Here is an 18,545-nt window from a genome sequence, read left to right as displayed (position 1 = left end):
ATGTGCAGCTTGGTCTTCACGTGGGTCCTGAATAATTGGAGTGGGGGCTGTCCTAAAAGCTGTTGCCTATATATGGGATATGTTCTTCTAACTGGGCTGCCTTGTCTGGCCTCAGTGGGAGAAAAAGCGCCCAGCCTAGCAGAGACTTGATGTGCTAGGGTCGGGGGAAACCCTAGAGGGACCCCACTTACTCAGAGGAGAAGGGGAGGAGTGATGGGGGAAGGGTTGTGGGAGGTGGGTGACTGGGAGGAAGGCAGTGCTGGGGATGAAAACAAATGAACAAACAAACAAACAAACAAACAAACAAACAAACAATCTATCACTGAATGTAACTTAGTAGCCAGAGCGCTTGTACATCATGCTGGGCTCAGTCCCCAGCACTGTGTATCACTTGTAATTCCAGCATTAGGGAAGTAGAGACTGGAGGACCAGAGCTGCGGGTTTCCTTTGCCTAAATAGCAAGCTCGGCTTCTGAGATCCCAGAGATTCTGCCTCAACTAAGCAAAGAAAAATCAGTTATAGTTTGTGGCTTATCTTTTCTTTTTTCTTTTCTTTTTTTTTTTTTTCTCGGAGCTGGGGACTGAACCCAGGGCCTTGCGCTTGCTAGGCAAGCGCTCTACCACTGAGCTAAATCCCCAACCGTGGCTTATCTTTTCAATTAAAGACATCTTGCCTGTGTTAAAGCCTGGGTAACTGTCTAACCGTTTTAGGTTGCTAATGTTGCTACAAGGAAACTTTCTCATGCCCGAGTTGACTGCATATTCTGTGCTTTGATGCTCCTGGGAGCCAATCACAATAAAGGTCAGTTAGAACTGCTTTTACAGCCAGCCACAGTGAGCCTGGACCTGAGCCAATGGCCTGGCAGCACTTCCTGCACCTGTGTATGAGCTTTTACGTTTTTTTGCTTTTGTAAGCTTCTCCCGGGATGGACCCCAACATAAGAGAGAGGACTGCGCCAATATAAGAAGTTATTTGAAGTAAGACTTCTGTTTCGAGTTGGGATTGAATAGTTTTAAGTTCCTAAGAACTCCCTGGGAGTTGACGTTCTACATGGCAGAAAGAGATATATGTACATGTGTAACCGATATCCTGGTTGGCGAGTTCACACATGGGTATTAGGCGATGTGAGTTGTTCCACCAGAGATGAATACCCCAGCCAATGGGAACAGGATAAGTGTACAACAGAGACAAGTTCCTAAGGAGATCCCCTATCCCTAAATCCTGATTGGTGGAACAATTTGGCACACATGTTTGTGGATTTCAGACTTAAAAGCTCTGTAGCGCTCAAGGTTGCAGTCACCTTCTGAGTCTGGTCTTTGGCCCTGGGGCCAAATCTGAATCAGTACTGGGGCAAATGCTCAATAAATTATCCTTGTCTGACTGAGGTCAGTGTTTGTGTGGTTTGTCTGGCGATTCCTGGATCCCAAATATATTTTTTTATTATTTTATTAGCTTTTTGTTATTGTGACAAATACCCAAGAAAACATCGACTTAAAGGAGAAAATACTTATTTTGGTTCAGATTTTCATCCATGGTGTACTGGTTTTGTTACTATGGACTTGGCACAAGGTTGAACATCATGACAGGGAGCCTATAAGACAGAACGGGGCCAGGGATAACATACATCACTCAAAGGTATACTTCTAGTCACCTACTTCCTTTAACAAGACTCCAAGTCCTAACATTTCACTAGCTTCCAATAGTGACAGGGAACCATGCATCAATCAATATTAAGCCATTCATTGAGTCAAGAGTCTTCATGATCCAACATCCTGAAAGGTGAGCTCTGAACACTGCTCGCTTCCTGAGCCTTCTGGGGATACTTAGTGTCCACACAAAACGCCCATCACTATCTTTTGTCAACCTTAAGAGGTTCTCCCCTATTCTCAGATTCATAAGGGTATTTCACGTTTTCTCCAAAAGTTTTCAACTTCACAGTTTGCTTCAAATTTAGATGTTTGATCTGCCTGGAACCTGGTATTGAGCAGTGTTTCATTTTATATGGATAACCAATTGTCGTAGTATTTTCTACTTGTTTCGTTTCCTTGCTGACTTGTACAATTCTGTTACACATGAAATTTACAGTTATGCAGAAGTCTGTTTCCTAGAGACCTCCCTCCCCTTTCCAGACAGTGTCTAACCATGTAACTCTGACTACCCTGAAACTCACAGAGACCCATTTGCCCCTCTGCCTTCCCAGTGCCACCATTAAAGGTATGTCCTACAATGCTCCATCTGGCCTTTTACTTTCTATGTGGCCCGGGCTGGCTCAAATTCACAATTCACCTGCCTTTACCTCCTAAGTGCCGGGATGATGGAACTGATACTCTACCATGTCTTTCCTACACTATAATTTTACTTGTGCGTGTATGTGTATATGTATGTGTGTTGTGTATATGTGCAAGTGTGAGTGCCCATTCTCACCTAGAAGTCAGAGGACAGCTTTGGGCATCCTGTTTTACTCGGTCTTATTGTCTTAAATTAAGGTCTCTCTTTGCCTGTGCAGCTTGCCTGGTTGCCCCCAGGTTCAAGAGATTCTTCCGTTTCTGTTCCACACAGCCCTAGGCTCGCACTGAAAGCGCAGCCACACCTGGGTTTTTCCATGGTGTGGAGGATTCAAACTCAAATCCTTATGTTTGATCTGCATGCGCTCTTAACCACTGAACCATCTTCCCAGCTCCTAGGCTATTAATTCTACAGAACCGGTCTATTACTCCTTCTGTGTGTCAAGTAACGCCCTGTCAATAAGTCCAGCCTTACGGCAGTGTTCATAGTAGCTAACTAGGTAGTTGCATGGTGGGCAATCTATTTTGCCTTCTGTTTAAGTCTCTTAATGAGTAACCATAAACAAACCCTGGGGACTCTAAAGGTAGGGAGGCACTCAACAGAGTAGTCCTTATATTACGATACTAAAATAGATAAATTAGAAAAATAAAACGACTAATGCCCCCGGAGCTTCACTTTTATTTATAAAAACTGATTAGCATATCATTTTGACATCCCTTGTCACTTTGGAAACTCCTTAGAAGCCATGCAGCTGTGATAGAGAAGACAGCCAAAGGTATCGTTCATTCAGAACGTGGAGGACTCATGCACCAGCTAAATGACACCACAGCTAAGAATTGGGGTTGAACAGAAGCAGGCTACGATGACCTTCACGATGTTTTCTGGCACGTGGAACCGCCGCATAGATTTGGAAGTTCTTGACTTTGAACCTCTGGTTGCCAGAGAATACAGCGCGACCAGCCACCCCGACCCGGCTGCCCAGCCCTGGTGACTCAGGACGGCAGAGAAGATTCCAGACCCGGTATCAGAAGCCGGGAAAGGATGGGGCAGCACGGGCTGCGTGCGGGTACGGTGAGCAGCCTGCACCCCCGGGCATCAGCGGTGCTTCTGGGAAACGTAGTCTTTTGCGGTGTGCGGCGCCGGGGGCTGCCGGATGAGGGACTACGATTCCCTTCGGTCTTGCGCAAGCTTTGTGCATCGCGCTTGCGCGTTGTGGGGGATTATGCCGCTATAAAGGCTTGTTTTGCTCCCGGTCCGATGTTCGCGAGCGTGCCCGGGCTGTTTGCTTTCGTGTGGGGAGGCTGGGATGCAGGTAGGTAGCGGTTCTTGCCTTTTCCATGCAGTGTCGGATGCTGTCACGGGCTCACTCCTTTGGGCTCTCCGAGGCGTGGTGGGAGATGGGAAACCTTGGACCGGAGAAACCGGGCCTGTCTCGCCCTGATCTGCGCCGTGCCCGGCTTGTTAGCGAACTCGCGGGCTGTGCCCGGGGTCTAGGTGTTAGAAGCCGGAGGGGAGGTTTAATGGGTGGTCGCGGCAGGCTCCACTCTCGGCGCGGCCACCAGGGGGAGCTGCGTTCGCTCTGGGTGGGTCGTGGAGCCTGTGCTCGCCAGGCCTGGGCTGGCGTGGGAACGCCCTAGGGCCGGGTGGCGGAGCTGTCCAGAGAGAAGCCCCAACCTCCCTCCGGTACTGGAGGCTGACTGTCCGCCACCCACTACGTAAGTAATTTTCTACGATTTTTTTGTTTGTTTGTTTGTTTTTGTTTTGTTACTAGTATGTGGAGGTACGTGGCATCAGCACGCACAGCGAAGCTGAGGCAGAGCCAGGATGGGAGCCCAGATCTCCTGTCACCGGTGTCCTTTTCAGTGCTGACACGCAGAGCAGCTAGTGGCTTTGTGTTTATAACACCTGGATCTGGTGTTTTCATACAGATGTGGAAGTCTCGATACAGACGGGCATAGGAATGACCGGGGAAGTTTGAGTTCCGAAGGGAGAAATGGATAGGTTTTACTGGGGTCTCTGGAGTAAGTGACAGATGAGGGAGTTTGGAGGGAAAGGTGGGTCCTGGGGGCGTGGTAATTGGACAACCTTCAGCTTCCTTGCTTCTGTAGCTGCAGGGCCTGAAGAAGCTTCCTGAGGCGCCTAAAACCTCTGAGAGATGTTGTGATAACATAACTTGGAAACAGCAGCTTGGCTAGTTACAGTTCTCCAGTCCTACGCAGTGCCCCTCCCCCTGCAGAATCGTCGCGTCCACCCCTTTATCACTGCAAAGGGAATTTTTAAGCAAAACCAGGCGGCCCCCAACCCGTCAGTTTTGAGTTGGGGTATTAATGCGAGAACCCCCACTTCGTTTATTCTTCCTTCTCCCTTTACAGCTCTGGCTTAGATGCAAACATGGGGATTTCCTAGTCCTGATATATGAGCCCTTAGCTTTGGATCTGGCAGGGCTGGGGACTACATGGTTTATCCTTGAGCCTAAGTTAGCTTTGGTTTTTAACAAAGAGTTTACATTAACTGCAAGGGAAAAGTCCAGAAAATAGGGAAGTACTAATTGCTCGAGTTGTGCCAGAGAGGGGCCTGGTGTAGTAATCCTTTCTAGTGGATTGCTTCATACCCATGTTCATTCCCCGCGGAGAACTACTCCGGCCGGCCTCTGTGTGTTGTGCCGGTCGCATCCCAGACACACAGAAGGTGGTGTCCTCCTTGTCCTCAGTGTGACACTAACTTTATGGCTTCTCAGGTGTTTGCATACTTAGCGCTTACCGAAAGTGAAGCTGTAGCAGTGTTGTAGCTCACAGGGGTCAACAGTTCCCCATACCTTTCCTATAGAAACTAGCTTTGTCTGGAAGGATAGGGGTGTTAGAATAGGCCACTGAAGTCCCATCTCATCTCGCCATTCGGGAGAACAGTTGTTTTCTGTCACAAAACTTACCCCGGGTCTTTGCCACCACAGCCTGTGTGTGTATACATGCTACAGGTTCCGATATCCTAATATATGATTGAAAAAAGCCTCCTAAAGTCCTTCGATAACTTCGCCTGTTCTTGACGGGTTTGGTATTGTGACTGGGTTCCCTCGGACTCCTCCCTTTTAAGCTCCCCCAACCCTCTCTTGCCTGATTTTGAAGTAGCAGTAATCTTCCTCTTCCAGATGACAATGGCAGATGCCAGATCTGTTTATAGCTTAGCTTTCGTAAGGCCTCTGAGACATGAGCACTGTTTTTGCTTAGTAAGCAGGTTTTGTTTATGGTGTTCACAGTCGTTGGGCAAGGTGCTCTTTTTTTAAATAAACAACTTCTCTGTCTCAATTTCCGGTATTTGAACCAGAATTCTGACAAGCAAAATGTCTGGCCCTCGTTGGAGATTCAAGGGGCTTTAATTTTTATTTTTACTTCAAGGACTAATTAGTATTTTTCTTCTGGTGATTTAAAAATGAATGACAGGGGCTTGGGATGCTGGATGCTGGCAGAGTGCTTGCCTGAGATGCGCAAAGCCTTGGGTTTGATCCCTAGCACCAGATAAACCAGCCACAGTAGAGCAGTTTTGAAACCCCAGCCTTTGGAGTCAGGAGGGAGGATCAGAAGTTCAAGGTCATCCTTCCAAGACCTAGATCAGGAGGCTAGCCTGGGCTACTTGAGATCCTGTGTCAAAAACAACAAATAGATTACAGTTGTCAAAATTTTGTGCTGCAGGAGACACCGTCCTTAAGCAGTTGCCATCATGGCTGGACTTATGGACTACAGCAGCATGGCCATACGTCTGCGGTGGTTTTGTATCTGGCGTTCGGGAATCTGAGCTTCTGACAGTGGGGGAGCCTTTTAGAGGGGCAAGTGTGCTTTGGTTCTTTAGAAAGTGGCCCAGAGGGCCAGTGAGATGGCCTGTGCCAGGCAGAGAACTGGAGTTCCATCTCCGGAACCTGGATGTTAGAAAGAGAGAACCGACTTGCAAGTTGCCCTTTGATCTCAGTGCACATGGCTGTCTTTGTTTTCTCTGTCTGTCGCACACAGAGTAAATAAAACAGGTGCAAACTTTTTAAAGAAGTGACCAGAGTTGATGCAGGATGTTGACTGGAATTAGCCAGGCAGGCAGTGATGTAGAAACACAGAGCAGAGTTTTAGGAATAGACCAGGCGATGCTTAAAAAGATAGAACATAGATCTTTTTTTTCTTGTGTTTTTTGAGACAGGGTTTCCCTGTGTAGCCCTGCTGTCCTGGAACTAGCTCCATAGACCAGGCTAGCCTCAAACTCAGAGATCTGCCTGCCTCTGCCTCCCGAGGCCTGGGATTAAAGTTGAGCACCACTGTGCCTGGCTTGGTAATTTTTCTTGATGCTACAACCTTCTTCTCATTAAAAAACAAAAAACAAAAACCAAGAAGCTGAAGGGGTATTTAAAATAGTTCTGTAGCGTATTGTGAAGAGGTGTCAATGCTTTTGTTCCTGTTCCAAAGTACTTCGGCATTCCATGCATGCTTTGAGCATGATTAGGAAGAGTCTGCTTCTGTAAAATTTTAATTTCAGAAATTCTAAAGTGAGAGGAGCCTGAGCCCTGGTCCTGTGTGGAGTGAAGATGAAGGATATTGACATGGGAAAAGAATACATCATCCCCAGTCCCGGATACAGAAGCGTCAGGGACAGAAGCACTGTCCCGGGACAACACGGAGAGCGTGAAGAACCCAGGTTCCAGAGAACAAGATCGGTGAGTGCTTCCTTCCCCAGATTTGGTTCCTACACCGTATCTCCTTTTTTTTTTTTTTTTTTCATATGATACTTATTTTATCACTTTATCTTTCTTTGTTGGTCTTAGGTCAGTGTTAAGATTTGTGATTCCTCAGCTGTGGAATGCGGCTCAGTGGTAGAGGACTGAGCCTCCATGAAGCCCTGGGTTTAGTCTCCAGCACCACAGGAAGGAGCTTGTTCAGTTAACAGGATGGAGAAGTTGTCTTGTGTTGCTCGTGTGTGTGTGTGTGTGTGTGTGTGTGTGAGAGAGAGAGAGAGAGAGAGAGACAGACAGACAGACACACACACACACATGGACGGATGGACAGACAGACAGACAGACAGACAAAATAGATAGGGACAGTGACACAGACAGATAGGGTCGCACTATGTAGCCTGGCTAGCTTGAAGCCTGTTTCTGTCTCAGAAGCACTGAGGTGAGAGGTTTGTAGCACCTTGCCTGGCTTCTCTCTTTTTCATTGACTCTCTTTTCTTACCTGCTGAAAATCCCTTGATTAAAAAGACGAGTGGGGATGTAGCTAAATGGTAGAGCTCTTGCCTGGCATATATAAAGCCGTGGGTGAGTTCGGTAGCCATTACTGAATAAAGAAAAAGACAGACAGGTTGGGGTGGGGTTAGGGAGGGGAGAAAGCCAGAGGACAGTGGGAATCTGGACCATTTCTTCCATATACTCCAAATGTTTTTTGTTTTTGTTTTTTTTCTCATGTCTTTGTTTTCTATGCTTAAAATAGGAATTATTTTTGCCAGGCACACACGACATTGCGTGCCTTTTAATACCGGCACTTAGAGGCAGAAGCAGGAAGGTCTTACAAGTGTGAGGCCATACTGCTCTGGATAGTAAGTTCCAGAATAGCCAGGGCTACACAGACAGACCCTGTGACTTAAATGGATTACTATTGCTGACATGAAACACCATGACCTAGGCAAGGTGGGAGGAAAGGGTTTATTTGGCTTACATTTCCATGTCATTCATCCAAGGAAGTCAGGACAGGAACTCAAGCAGGGCAGGAACCTGGAGGCAGGAGCTGATGCAGAGGCCATGGAGGGCTTCTTACTTGTTTGCTCACAGTGGCTTACTCAGCCTGCTTTCTTATAGCACTCAGGACATCAGGCCGGGCATGGCACCACTCACCATGGGCTGGACTCTCCCCCATCAATCACTAAGAAAATACCCTACGGGCTTGCCCACAGCCTAATCTGAGAGTGGCATTTTCTCAATGGAGGTTCCCTTTAGTTTGTGTCAAGTTGACATAGAACTAGCTAGTCTACGCAGTCAACAAAGCGAAATGAGAAAAGGAATCAATTCAAGAGGATGGTTGGAATAATTATTAGCTGTGGGATAATCAGTAAGCTTTGCAGGTGAATTTATTGGACAAAGCACTTTTGGTAATAATCTAATTTTCCTCTAATAGGAATACCAAGATACATTTTAATTTTTAAGTTAGCGGGTGTTTTTTTTTTCTGGTTTAAAAAAAAAAAAGCATTATATCTTTCCTGGAATTGCAAAAGAAACCAGTAAGGTAGGAAGGCATCTAGGATTAGGGAGTTTCAGGTTTATGCAATGTGAACACTTGTCGAATGTTTGCTGTGTGAGCAACCGTCTCCTCTTTGCCATGTGAACACTAGTCATGTCACGTCTTGGGTGGATGAGAGCCATTGCTTGTGTCAGTCAGTTTTTGTTGTTGTTAATGGGTGTCTCTGTGCTCACTGTACTAGAGAATTAGAAAATGCCTCATCCTTCGGTGTCCAGTGCTTCTCGGGGCCAGTTTTGTAACTCTGTGTCCCTACTATCTACATCTCGTGTTAACCAAACATTTCCTGAATGCATGTCTAGTACTTGTCGGGAAATTGTCCGGTAGTTAAGTCTGGAAAAGCTTTAAGGGTACGTTGGAGCAGGGCTTTGAAGCATGCTGAGGAATTCTCTCAGGCAACAGGGTTAAAGGCGTAGAGGTATAGGCAAAGGACATGGCATGTGGACCTTGAGTAAGCTGCTCATTCATTGTGCCTTATGTACAGTCGGGTTAAATGAGATAATACATGTAAGATACTGCGAGCGGTGCCTGGCATGGTCAGTGCCAGTAAACAATTTGCTCTTAGATTAGTTGTCCTTGGTGTGGCATGTGTGAAGAGGGTGGGTCAGGGGAATGTGCGTGCCATGCTAAGAAGTCCTTTTTTGGGGACGGGGGGCATTAGGAAACTGTTGGAAATTAATGAGATTTAAAAATTGATAATTTTGAGATAACTAAATTTATATGGGCTATTATAAGAAATAATAGTGAAAATCACTTCCTGATTGACAGTGACCCAGGACACTGATTTTATTAAAACTTCAGGAGTTTGGGTTGAAGAGACAAGGTCTTCTTGTGATGTTATACTGTCGTTATGCAAGATGTTAATACTGGGGGAACCTACAAAAGGAAGTTTTTGGTGTTATTTTCTGTAGTTACATGCAAGTAGGTGAATAAATAGAGACTAGAGGACAATGCCCAGAGTCCATCTCCACTTTCACCCAGGCACAGGGTGGGTTCACCTGCACACTGGTTCTTCCCCAGAGTGGCTGTATTAGTATATACCCTTCAAGCAGGCACTTGAGTTTTCCCTGCTCTTGCCCATGTTGGGGGTGGCTGCCACCTTCATTTCACACAGTCTGGTAGGTGTCGCTGAGACCTCTTTGTGGTCCTCACTTGCATTCCCCCCATGGCTACTGGTGTTGAAATAAAAAGGGGTTTTAAAATGTCATTGTTTTGCCCCAGTATTGAGGACGATCCTTAATTGTTTGCATGCTGGCCAGCACTCTCAACGAGTTATGTCTTTGGCCTAGAGCGTGCTCTGTAGTCCAGGCAGGCCTTGAACTATACCCACGTATCTGGCTTGTGCATTCGGGCCTTGCTGCCCTACTTCTCCATGTAGGAAGAACGATATCCTGTACTCCCCTGACATCCAGCTTTTGATCCTCCTGCCGTAGCCTTCCAAATAATGGAATTACAGGTGTGAGACACCACCCTTGCCTCTGAGAAAGAACTTTTGTTTTCCTTTTTTTTTTTTTTTTTTTAAGAGGTTCTCATGAAGCCAACGCCAGCCTTGAACTCCCTATAAAGCTGGAGGCTGGTCTTGAACTCCTTGTAAGACATCCTTAGTGCTAGGATTTCAGGTGTGTGGTCAACACACCCAACTGAGAAGAGATTTTTTTTTTTTTTTTTTGAGACAGGATCTCTATGTAGCTCTGGCTGTCCTGGAACTCACTTTGTAGACCAGGCTTGAACTCACTGCCTGCTGCCTCATGAAGGCAGGTGTGTATCACCATGCCCAGCTGAAAAGAGATTTAAAAAAAAAAAAATATATATATATATATATACATACACACACTCACACACACATATACACACAAATTATATATATTTTTAAAAAATATTATATATGTATATGTATATATTTATCTTGGATTTGTCTTGAAACAGTGGAGAAAAGCTGTAGACAGAGGAGAGACAGGAATAAATACAAGGACCATCAGGTGGCCACCATGCACCATGTGGGCAAATCTGGGGTCTACTTTCTAATACAGATGAGGAAAGAGATATAGGAGAAGATTGGGGGTGTCTCTGGAAGCTGATAAGATATTTGACATTGGCTAAAATTTAAAATTGAAGAAACAGAAGTTCTGGAAGAAAGAGTAGTGATTTTGATTACTTTTGCTCCCCTTGGTTAACATAAGGTGTGAGAATGAGTGACTTTTACAGGAAATGTGGGAATCCAACATCTAACATTGAGTCTTGTCCAGTTTGCTGAAGTTACTGACTTGGTTGGCTCCTCTAGGCCTTTCCTTTGTAGACAGAGAGGAACTGCAGAGGAAGCCAGGCTTGGACAAGAAAGTTGGTAGTAAGTCTGTTAAATTTCAGGAATTCTTTCTTGTTTCCCAATGTGTTGTGTTTGCTCCTTTTTTTCTTTCCTTAACATTTTTTGGCTTAAAATAGTTAAGAAATACTTACTCTTAAATAAAAGTTCTTCTTAACCTTGACCTAAGCAATAAAGTAATAGGTTTATTCAACTTATTTTTGTACATAAGTTATAATGAATGTATAGCTATTCAGTATTTTGAGAAGTACGTATACTTTCTGAATATCCCCTGTGAAACCTGTGATTTCTCAAATATGCTCACTGCAAGCTTGTAGGCTGTGTAAGCTTGCTAGCAGAGGAATTAGAATGATTCCAGAAGTTGAAATGATATTCATGTTAATTATTTCAGCTTTTAAGGAAGAGAATATATTTAAAACAAAACAAAATGATGTCAGAATCAAAAAGGATCAGGAAACCAGTGTGTTAGAAAGGGCCTAAAAACATGCATTTTATAGCTCTTGGTATTGTGATCTTTAAAAGATATTCTGGGAAAAGTGTGTTAGTTAGGTTAAGTATCTATAGTTTATCACAAATGCTTGGAGTTAATGAGGGTAAAGCTAACATCCGTACCCCCTGAGAACTATAAAGTTAGCGTGGGTTGTCACATGTAATCTGAGGCCTAGCGGGCATGCTTTACTCTCAAGTGCTAATGGCATCTTCTGTGTCTGGTCCTTGGCCTAGAATGAGTGTTGGTCGGCATTATTTGAGCTTATGTGTAGACTTCTCTTTGGACCACTGCTGTCATTAGCTCGAAGCACGGTTCTTCGAGCACAGCCTGTTTTATTTTTTGCATTGTGTTCGTATGTGCACACAGAGAGTGCACTCACTCTATGTGCTCACGGAGGGTGAGTGCACTGTGTGCACATGGAGAAAGCACAAGAAGAAGAGCTTGTTCAGATAGATGAGTTTTGGTTTTGGTGGTGTTGGTGACCTGGTGGCATTGTGCACACTAGGCACACATGCTACTCCTCCCTAGTCCCCCCCCCTTTTTTTTTTTTTAAATCTCGTGATGCTTTTGTTTAACAAGCATGGTAATTTGAATGAAATGGCCCTCATAGACTCCTGGGTTTGAATGCTTAGTTTCCCAGTTGCTAGAACTGTCTGGGAAGGGTTAGGAAGTGTGGCCTTGTTGGAGGTTGTGTGTCACTGGAGGTGGGCTTTGAGGTTTCAAAAGCCTCTGCCACTCCCAGTTAGCTCTCTCTCTGTCTGGTGGTTGTCTCGCTGGGTAAGCTCTCAGCTACTGCTCCAGCACCACAGCAGCCTGCTGCCACCCTCCTCCCTGCCACAGTGGTCAAGGACTTGTAAGACCCCAACCCTCGGTCAGTGCTACTTACTTTGAGATACCCCTGAGTGAGACACCAAGGTCTATGCAAAAGCAAGAGAGTCAAGGTCAACCTTCAGACAATCTCTGAAGGCGAAGGACAAAAAGGCAACCTTGAATGGCTACTACAAGCAGTTTTTATACTTTTTAGGGACACAGGTTACATCAGCAAGGTTACAGTTCCAATGTATTGGCTAAGCATATTGACCTTTAAAGCTATTGGCTAGCAAGCATCAGTCATATTCTCTGAGAATTTTCTACTCAAGAATGTTCCTGCAAACCTGGCAGGCCATCCAAGGAGGGTGTGTGTAAGGCTGGTTAAAGCCCCTAGGGTCCTTCAGACTCACCCTCTGAAACAGTAAACAAGCCCCCAGTTAGATGCTTTCTTTTACAAGTTGACATGGTCATGTGTCCTCACAGCCAATGAACGGCAGCTAAGATAGAAATCGTGTAAGCACTCCGTAGTGTGTCTGCATGTCTGATGCTACCCACCATCTCTCTGGTGCAGAGACCGTGGAATCGATGCCAGGCCCTGCCTTCCTATAGAATTTTAACTCGGATACATATACAGTTGGACGTTAACGAGGAACACGTTCTTCTCTCAGGGAAGTCATCAGGAGAAGTTAGCATTTAGCTGGAGAACAGAGAGACAGCGTTTGGAGAAAGGATCGACCGTGGAGATAGAACTTCCACATACCCACACACATAGGTCCTGGATTTATTGCGTGTTTGACCTGAGTGAGACAAGGCTGTCAGGTGAAACTTGACTTATGTGGTTACTCTTGGTGACTCAGTCTAAAGTTCAGGGTGACTTGTTTTACACAAGCTTGTTGAGTTGAGGACACGAGGAAGAATGGAAAATAACCAGAAGTCAGCTAGAGTTCATGTGCCGTTGTGATTGCATTACTTTTCCTCATTGGTGGAATTTTCCTTCGAGTTAGAATAGTCTGCATTAGGAAAGTAACAGAATCAGCCTTCTGAACATCCAGGGATCCTCATTTAACACTTAGCTGGGCTCTTAGCCTCGGCTCTGGTTCTCATAGTTAGATCTTGGTGAGTTCGAGGTGTATTTTAGGGATTAAGGATGTAAATTAATCTCTTACAGAAATTATTCTAAGACGTTTTTACGAAAGAAATAGGAGCCTATTGCAGAAATGTGCGAGGTACAATCGTCACATCAGAAAACTAAATCACGGGGTTGGGGATTTGGCTCAGCGGTAGGCGCTTGCCTATAAGCACAAGGCCCTGGGTTCGGTCCCCAGCTCCGAAAAAAAATAAAAAAAAAAAAAAAAAAAGAAAACTAAATCACCTCTGCCCACCTGTAGGATCGTTTTCGTGGAGTTCTTTGTATGACAGTTACACTTTGAGAGCATTTGACCCTGCAAGCTTTTACAGCTGAAGGGCATGTGATTTTCTTTCAGCTCCTAGGTTCTCAGAGTACAGAACAGTGCCCAGTGAGTCAGCCTGGTTTAGGAAGGAGGGCAGAACAACTAGTATTTCATATCTCTGCGTGAGCGTCTCTGTGGTAAGTTAGTGCATTTTCTGGGGTTTAAGAGCCCCTGCTTCCAAGGCTCTTAACTCCATGTAAGCATCTGTCAGCTCTGTGAGGCTCCGAGTTTCTTTTTTTCTTTTTTTTTTTTTTTTTTTTTCAGAGCTGGGGACCCGAACCCAGGGCCTTGCGCTTGCTAGGCAAGCAGCTCTACCACTGAGCTAAATCCCGACCCCAGCTCTGGAGTTTCTTGGGCTTGGCGGCATGACTTGGTTGCTGACCTCGAGTCAGGTGCCGGTCTCTGCCGGCCACAGCCCCAGGAGAGATGGCCGCAGCGCTGTTGCCAGTGAGAGATGTGTCTGCCTCTGCCTCTGCGTGCTGGGAATGAAGTGTGTGTGAGCCATGACAGTAGACACAGCTTACCGTTCTTTAAGTAGCTCCAGGCACCAGTGTCATTGAAATAATCTGGAGATGACAATGGCCAGTGAAACTCTTGGTAAACCTTGGCTCTGTGGTCGGTGGCTCCTGTTGCCTTTCCCTTGTGTCTGATCACAAAAGGTCAGCACCGAGGACAGACATTGTCTGTGCAAGTCCTTGCGATGGCTGAACCTATATGTTTCAAACATAGGTTCTTCTGGTCCACTGAAGTCCGATAGTTAGAATTAAACTAGCCCTTCTTTCCCTACCTTTAAAAGATGGAGTTAGCTATTTAGATGTTTGTATGCTTTCCTCATTCAAGACTTTTCTGGCTGGGCACGGGTCTCTCTAATCCTTGTACTTGGGTGGTTTAGGTGGAAGGATAATCCCAAATTTAAGGCCAGCCTGGGCTGCAGTAAAACATGTTTCCAAACAACGAACAGATTATTTTCTGCACCTAGCATTCATAGTTTGATCTTGGCAGAAATTCTAGAAAACACGGTTGACGAAGGCCGTTCATGAAGGCCTGAAGCAAGACCGATTTACAGGTGAGTGTCCTTCGCACAAGCTAAGCGCAGGCCAGCCTGTCCTCGCAGCCTCCCCTCCCTGTGGGTGTGGCTCAACAGAATTTATCAGTAGACCCAAGCTGGGTGGTGTGTTCAGCTCAGTGTGGTGTTTCTGGAGTGAAGTGACTCAGAGCAGAGCTGTTGGCTTATCTGAAACTTTAATTTCACCCGCCTCTTGTTCTGGCCCAGTGTGTGGACCATCAGAAGGACAATGGGAGAGCCAGCCAAAGTCAACAGTATTGACCATGCATGGCACCTAACTTTAAGATGTCTTTGTTTCTGGAGCAAACATTGCCAAATGGGTTTGTGTGCTATGCTGTGTCATAGAAATACTTATATTTGTTTTCGAGGGGTAGGTACATATTCTGAATGCCTATAAAAGCTGAAGTCATGTGACTTTTAAGCCGTCCATGAAGCAGGGCCTGGGGAGGCAGCTCCGTTGGTACAGTGTTTGATTTATAGGTTGTGAGTATGAGTCCCAGAGCCCATGTAAAAAGCAGGTACAGGGGCTGGAGAGATGGCTCAGCGGTTAAAAGCACCCGACTACTCTTCCAGAGGTCCTGAGTTCAATTCCCAGCAACCACATGGTGGCTCACAACCATCTGTAAAGAGATCTGATGCCCTCTTCTGGTGCGTCTGAAGACAGCTACAGTGTACTTATATATAATAAATGAATAAATCTTAAAAAAAAAAAAAAAAAAGCAGGTACAGCAGCAACAGCAGCAGCAGCAAGGGAGGGAGGGAGGTGGGAGAATCCCCAGAGCTGATTGTCATAGTCTGGTCCCCGGGAGAGACCCTAGCTCAAAAAATAAAATAGATATGTCCTGAGGAGTGATACCTGGGGCTGACCTTCAGCATGAAGGAAATTCTGTTTCGGTGTTCTTGTTTTCCAAAGCTCAAAACTGAAAATCTTGAAGGCCTTCTCATCAAGGCCAACATTTACAAGTTTTAGTATCTAAGTGAATACTTTTCAAGTCAGACATTAGGGTCATATGCAGAGTGTTAAAAAGTATTAGAGTCCTATTCTAGATACACACGTCCCTGTAGCCCAATGAAGTTATTGGTGGAGTTTTAAAGCTTCCTGGTGTGGCTACACCATGACCCTTGAGATCTCATAGAGTAAAGGCAGTTCTCATTCCTTAAGCCAGTGGTTCTCAACCTGTGGGCCATGCGCCCATTGGGGGTCAAATGACCTTTCAGAGGGATTGCATATCAGACATTTATATCACAGTTCACAACAGGAGCAGAATTATGGTTATGAAGTTGCAACAAAAATAATTTTATGGCTGGGGTTGGCACATCACGAGGAACTGTATTAAAGGTTGCAGCATTAGGAAGGTTGACAACCCCTGCCTTAAGCATTGAGCTCCAAGCAGTTCCTTATCTTGCGATTCATTTTCAGTTTAAATTATTTGAAACTTAATCATGATATTAACAAATTTAATCTCAACCCCCCCCCCATTGTGATAGGAACTTTGAGTTAATTGCTTCAGATCAAGCTTACGCAGCAACTTAAGTTCTTCCTCATTGTGAGGTAACACCAGATTACAGCCTGTAGAAAATACCAGTTTTGGGGTTGGGGATTTAGCTCAGTGGTAGAGCGCTTGCCTAGGAAGTGCAAGGCCCTGGGTCAAGGCCCTGGGTTCGGTCCCCAGCTCCGACAAAAAGAACAAAAAAAAAAAAAAAGAAAATACCAGTTTTACCATGCGGGCACCATACGTGTCCTTTGTCCTTATGCATTTGTCCTTATTTATGACTGTACTAACAGGCGGGCATGGGAGTGTGAGCCGACATGGGTCCGTTTTCCCAGGGTGGCGTGCTTGTCGGGAGGAAGACTCGGGATTGCTCTAAGGGGAATGATTCTTGGTCCCTGATCATTGCAGGGCAAGCACATTGTGCCCTGTCAGCAAATGGGCAGCCTAGAACGAGATGGGCAGCCCGGGCATGCAGTAGCTGTGTATGTGATCTGTGCAGGTAAGATGGCAAACGTAAGGAGGTAAATGTAGCTCCCACAAAGGGCAGAGGTCTGTGTGCCAGCAGCTCTGTGTGCTGTGGGTCAGCTGTTTCTGGATCTTCCCAGGTAAGCACATGATGCAGGTCCTTGATCTCTACCTGTGTTTTGGCAGAATCCGGACTTTAACTTTTGTCCCCTTTTGTCCCTGCAGTGTCTATAGCCACTCCTCCTCGTGTCCTCAGTAGTAGGGCATTCGGTATGTGCAAGTCACATAGCCGTAGAACAGACACAGCCGGTAGCAGCATCTTCTTGTTGGGTCCCTGTCACCTCCCTTTGGAAGTCACTACTGCAGTGTCTGTGCACGTGGTGGACACCTCTGCTCCCCGTCTTGTTTCAGGAAAAGCTCTAAGAGCTACTTCTGTGAACTGAAGATGCGTTCATTTGCTAGACCACTTATGTGTGTAGGAAGCCCTGGGTTCCTTTCTCAGCACCAGTGTGGTGGCACACCTGTAATCTGAGCACTGACACTGTGGCATAAGAGTTCTGTTGTGGGGTGGCCCTGTGTGGTGTGGAGTGTCCATCAACTTCCCTGTCTCTGCCTAGGACAGCTGGCAGCACTCTATACCGGTGACAACTACATGTCCCCAGATAGCCTCTGGAAAAACAAAGTCAAACCACCCTCGCATGAGAACTGTTTGCGTTGCCCAGTATAGCAGGTCGGTACTTCCTGCTGTGGGCTGAGTCCACTCACATACATCACTAGTCAAGGAGATGCTCCCCACAGGACAGCCCAGTGGAAGCATTTTCTCAGTTGACGCTCCCTTGCCAGAATGGCTGTATCCTGTGTCAGGTTGACCCTGAGCCATCTCTCCAGCCCATCCTTTGGCTTTTCAGTAACAGGTGTCTGTATACAAACACCCTTCAGGCACTCTTACTGGCAGGATCCTGTGTCACACACGCAGGGGTACTTAGTGGGTGACTGAGGGGCAGATAACCTAAGGAAGGAGGAAATAGTCGAGGTGTTGCCCTTGTTCGAAAGGTAATACAGATCCTGCGTATTAAATGTTTGGTAAGCACTTACGTAACCTTAATTGCTTTCAACATGGTGTAATAGGTTCACACACAAGTACTGTGAGCGCTGAAGCTCGCAGTGTGGCCAGTAACAGGCTGAAGGCTGGTGGCCAGGGTCAGCATTCAACCCACACCTGCCTTCTAAAGTCTATGCTCAAAATCTCTGCATGTACGGTGGCCTCCAGTCACAGAAGAATCCTTTAAGTCCATAAAAGAAAATGATTTTATTACAGTGAAGAAACTCTATCCTCTGGGTATTTTGTTGTTGTTTGTCCTCCCTCTCTTCTTCCTTCCCTCTTCCCTTCCTTCTTTTAATGTTAGCATTACAAAGCTCTTGCCAGAATCTGGGCATCCGGTGTTCCTTGTTGGAACTCAGTCTATCTCTGAAGCCCCAGGTGCCTGTGTGCAGCAGGACCGTGTGTCCTTCCCTCACACTCTCCCTCTGTGACATGGGCAGTGCATGGACACAGCAGGGCTGTCCCTCTGGAAACTGTTGATGAAGAGCGTCAGACACGGAACAACAGCAGCCAGTTTTAATTTTCAGATAAAAAATCTTTTATATTCCTTAACTATAGGACTCTCCGTTTTCTTTTTTTTCTTTCTTTTTTTTTTTTTTTTTTTTTTCGGAGCTGGGGACTGAACCCAGGGCCTTGCGCTTGCTAGGCAAGTGCTCTACCACTGAGCTAAATCCCCACCCCCCCCTGTTTTCTTATTACATAGGATATTCCATATCATTATTACACAGGGTCAGCCAGTTTGTGATGGCTTGCCTTTGTCAGGGCAAGATTTTAGGGAACCCATGTTCTAGAACCCTGG

At 45.8% G+C, this 18,545-nt stretch overlaps 1 protein-coding gene across 1 annotated transcript in view; it reads left to right on the top strand.

Annotated features, from left to right (window-relative positions):
* The first annotated feature begins 3,468 nt into the window (after nucleotides 1-3,468).
* Nucleotides 3,469-18,545, top strand: part of Abcc5 (ATP binding cassette subfamily C member 5) — a 92,114-nt gene continuing 77,037 nt past the window's right edge. The window contains exons 1-2 of the mRNA XM_032899948.1: nucleotides 3,469-3,598; nucleotides 6,799-6,976. Coding sequence (XP_032755839.1) covers nucleotides 6,848-6,976 — 129 coding nt within the window. The 5' untranslated portion in view covers nucleotides 3,469-3,598; nucleotides 6,799-6,847. The remainder of the gene's footprint in view (nucleotides 3,599-6,798; nucleotides 6,977-18,545) is intronic.

Source organism: Rattus rattus, chromosome 4, assembly GCF_011064425.1.
Source record: "Rattus rattus isolate New Zealand chromosome 4, Rrattus_CSIRO_v1, whole genome shotgun sequence".
NCBI classification, from domain to species: domain Eukaryota; kingdom Metazoa; phylum Chordata; class Mammalia; order Rodentia; family Muridae; genus Rattus; species Rattus rattus.
The sequence above is the reverse complement of the archived record's forward strand: the minus strand, read 5'-3'. Positions and strand labels throughout refer to the sequence as shown.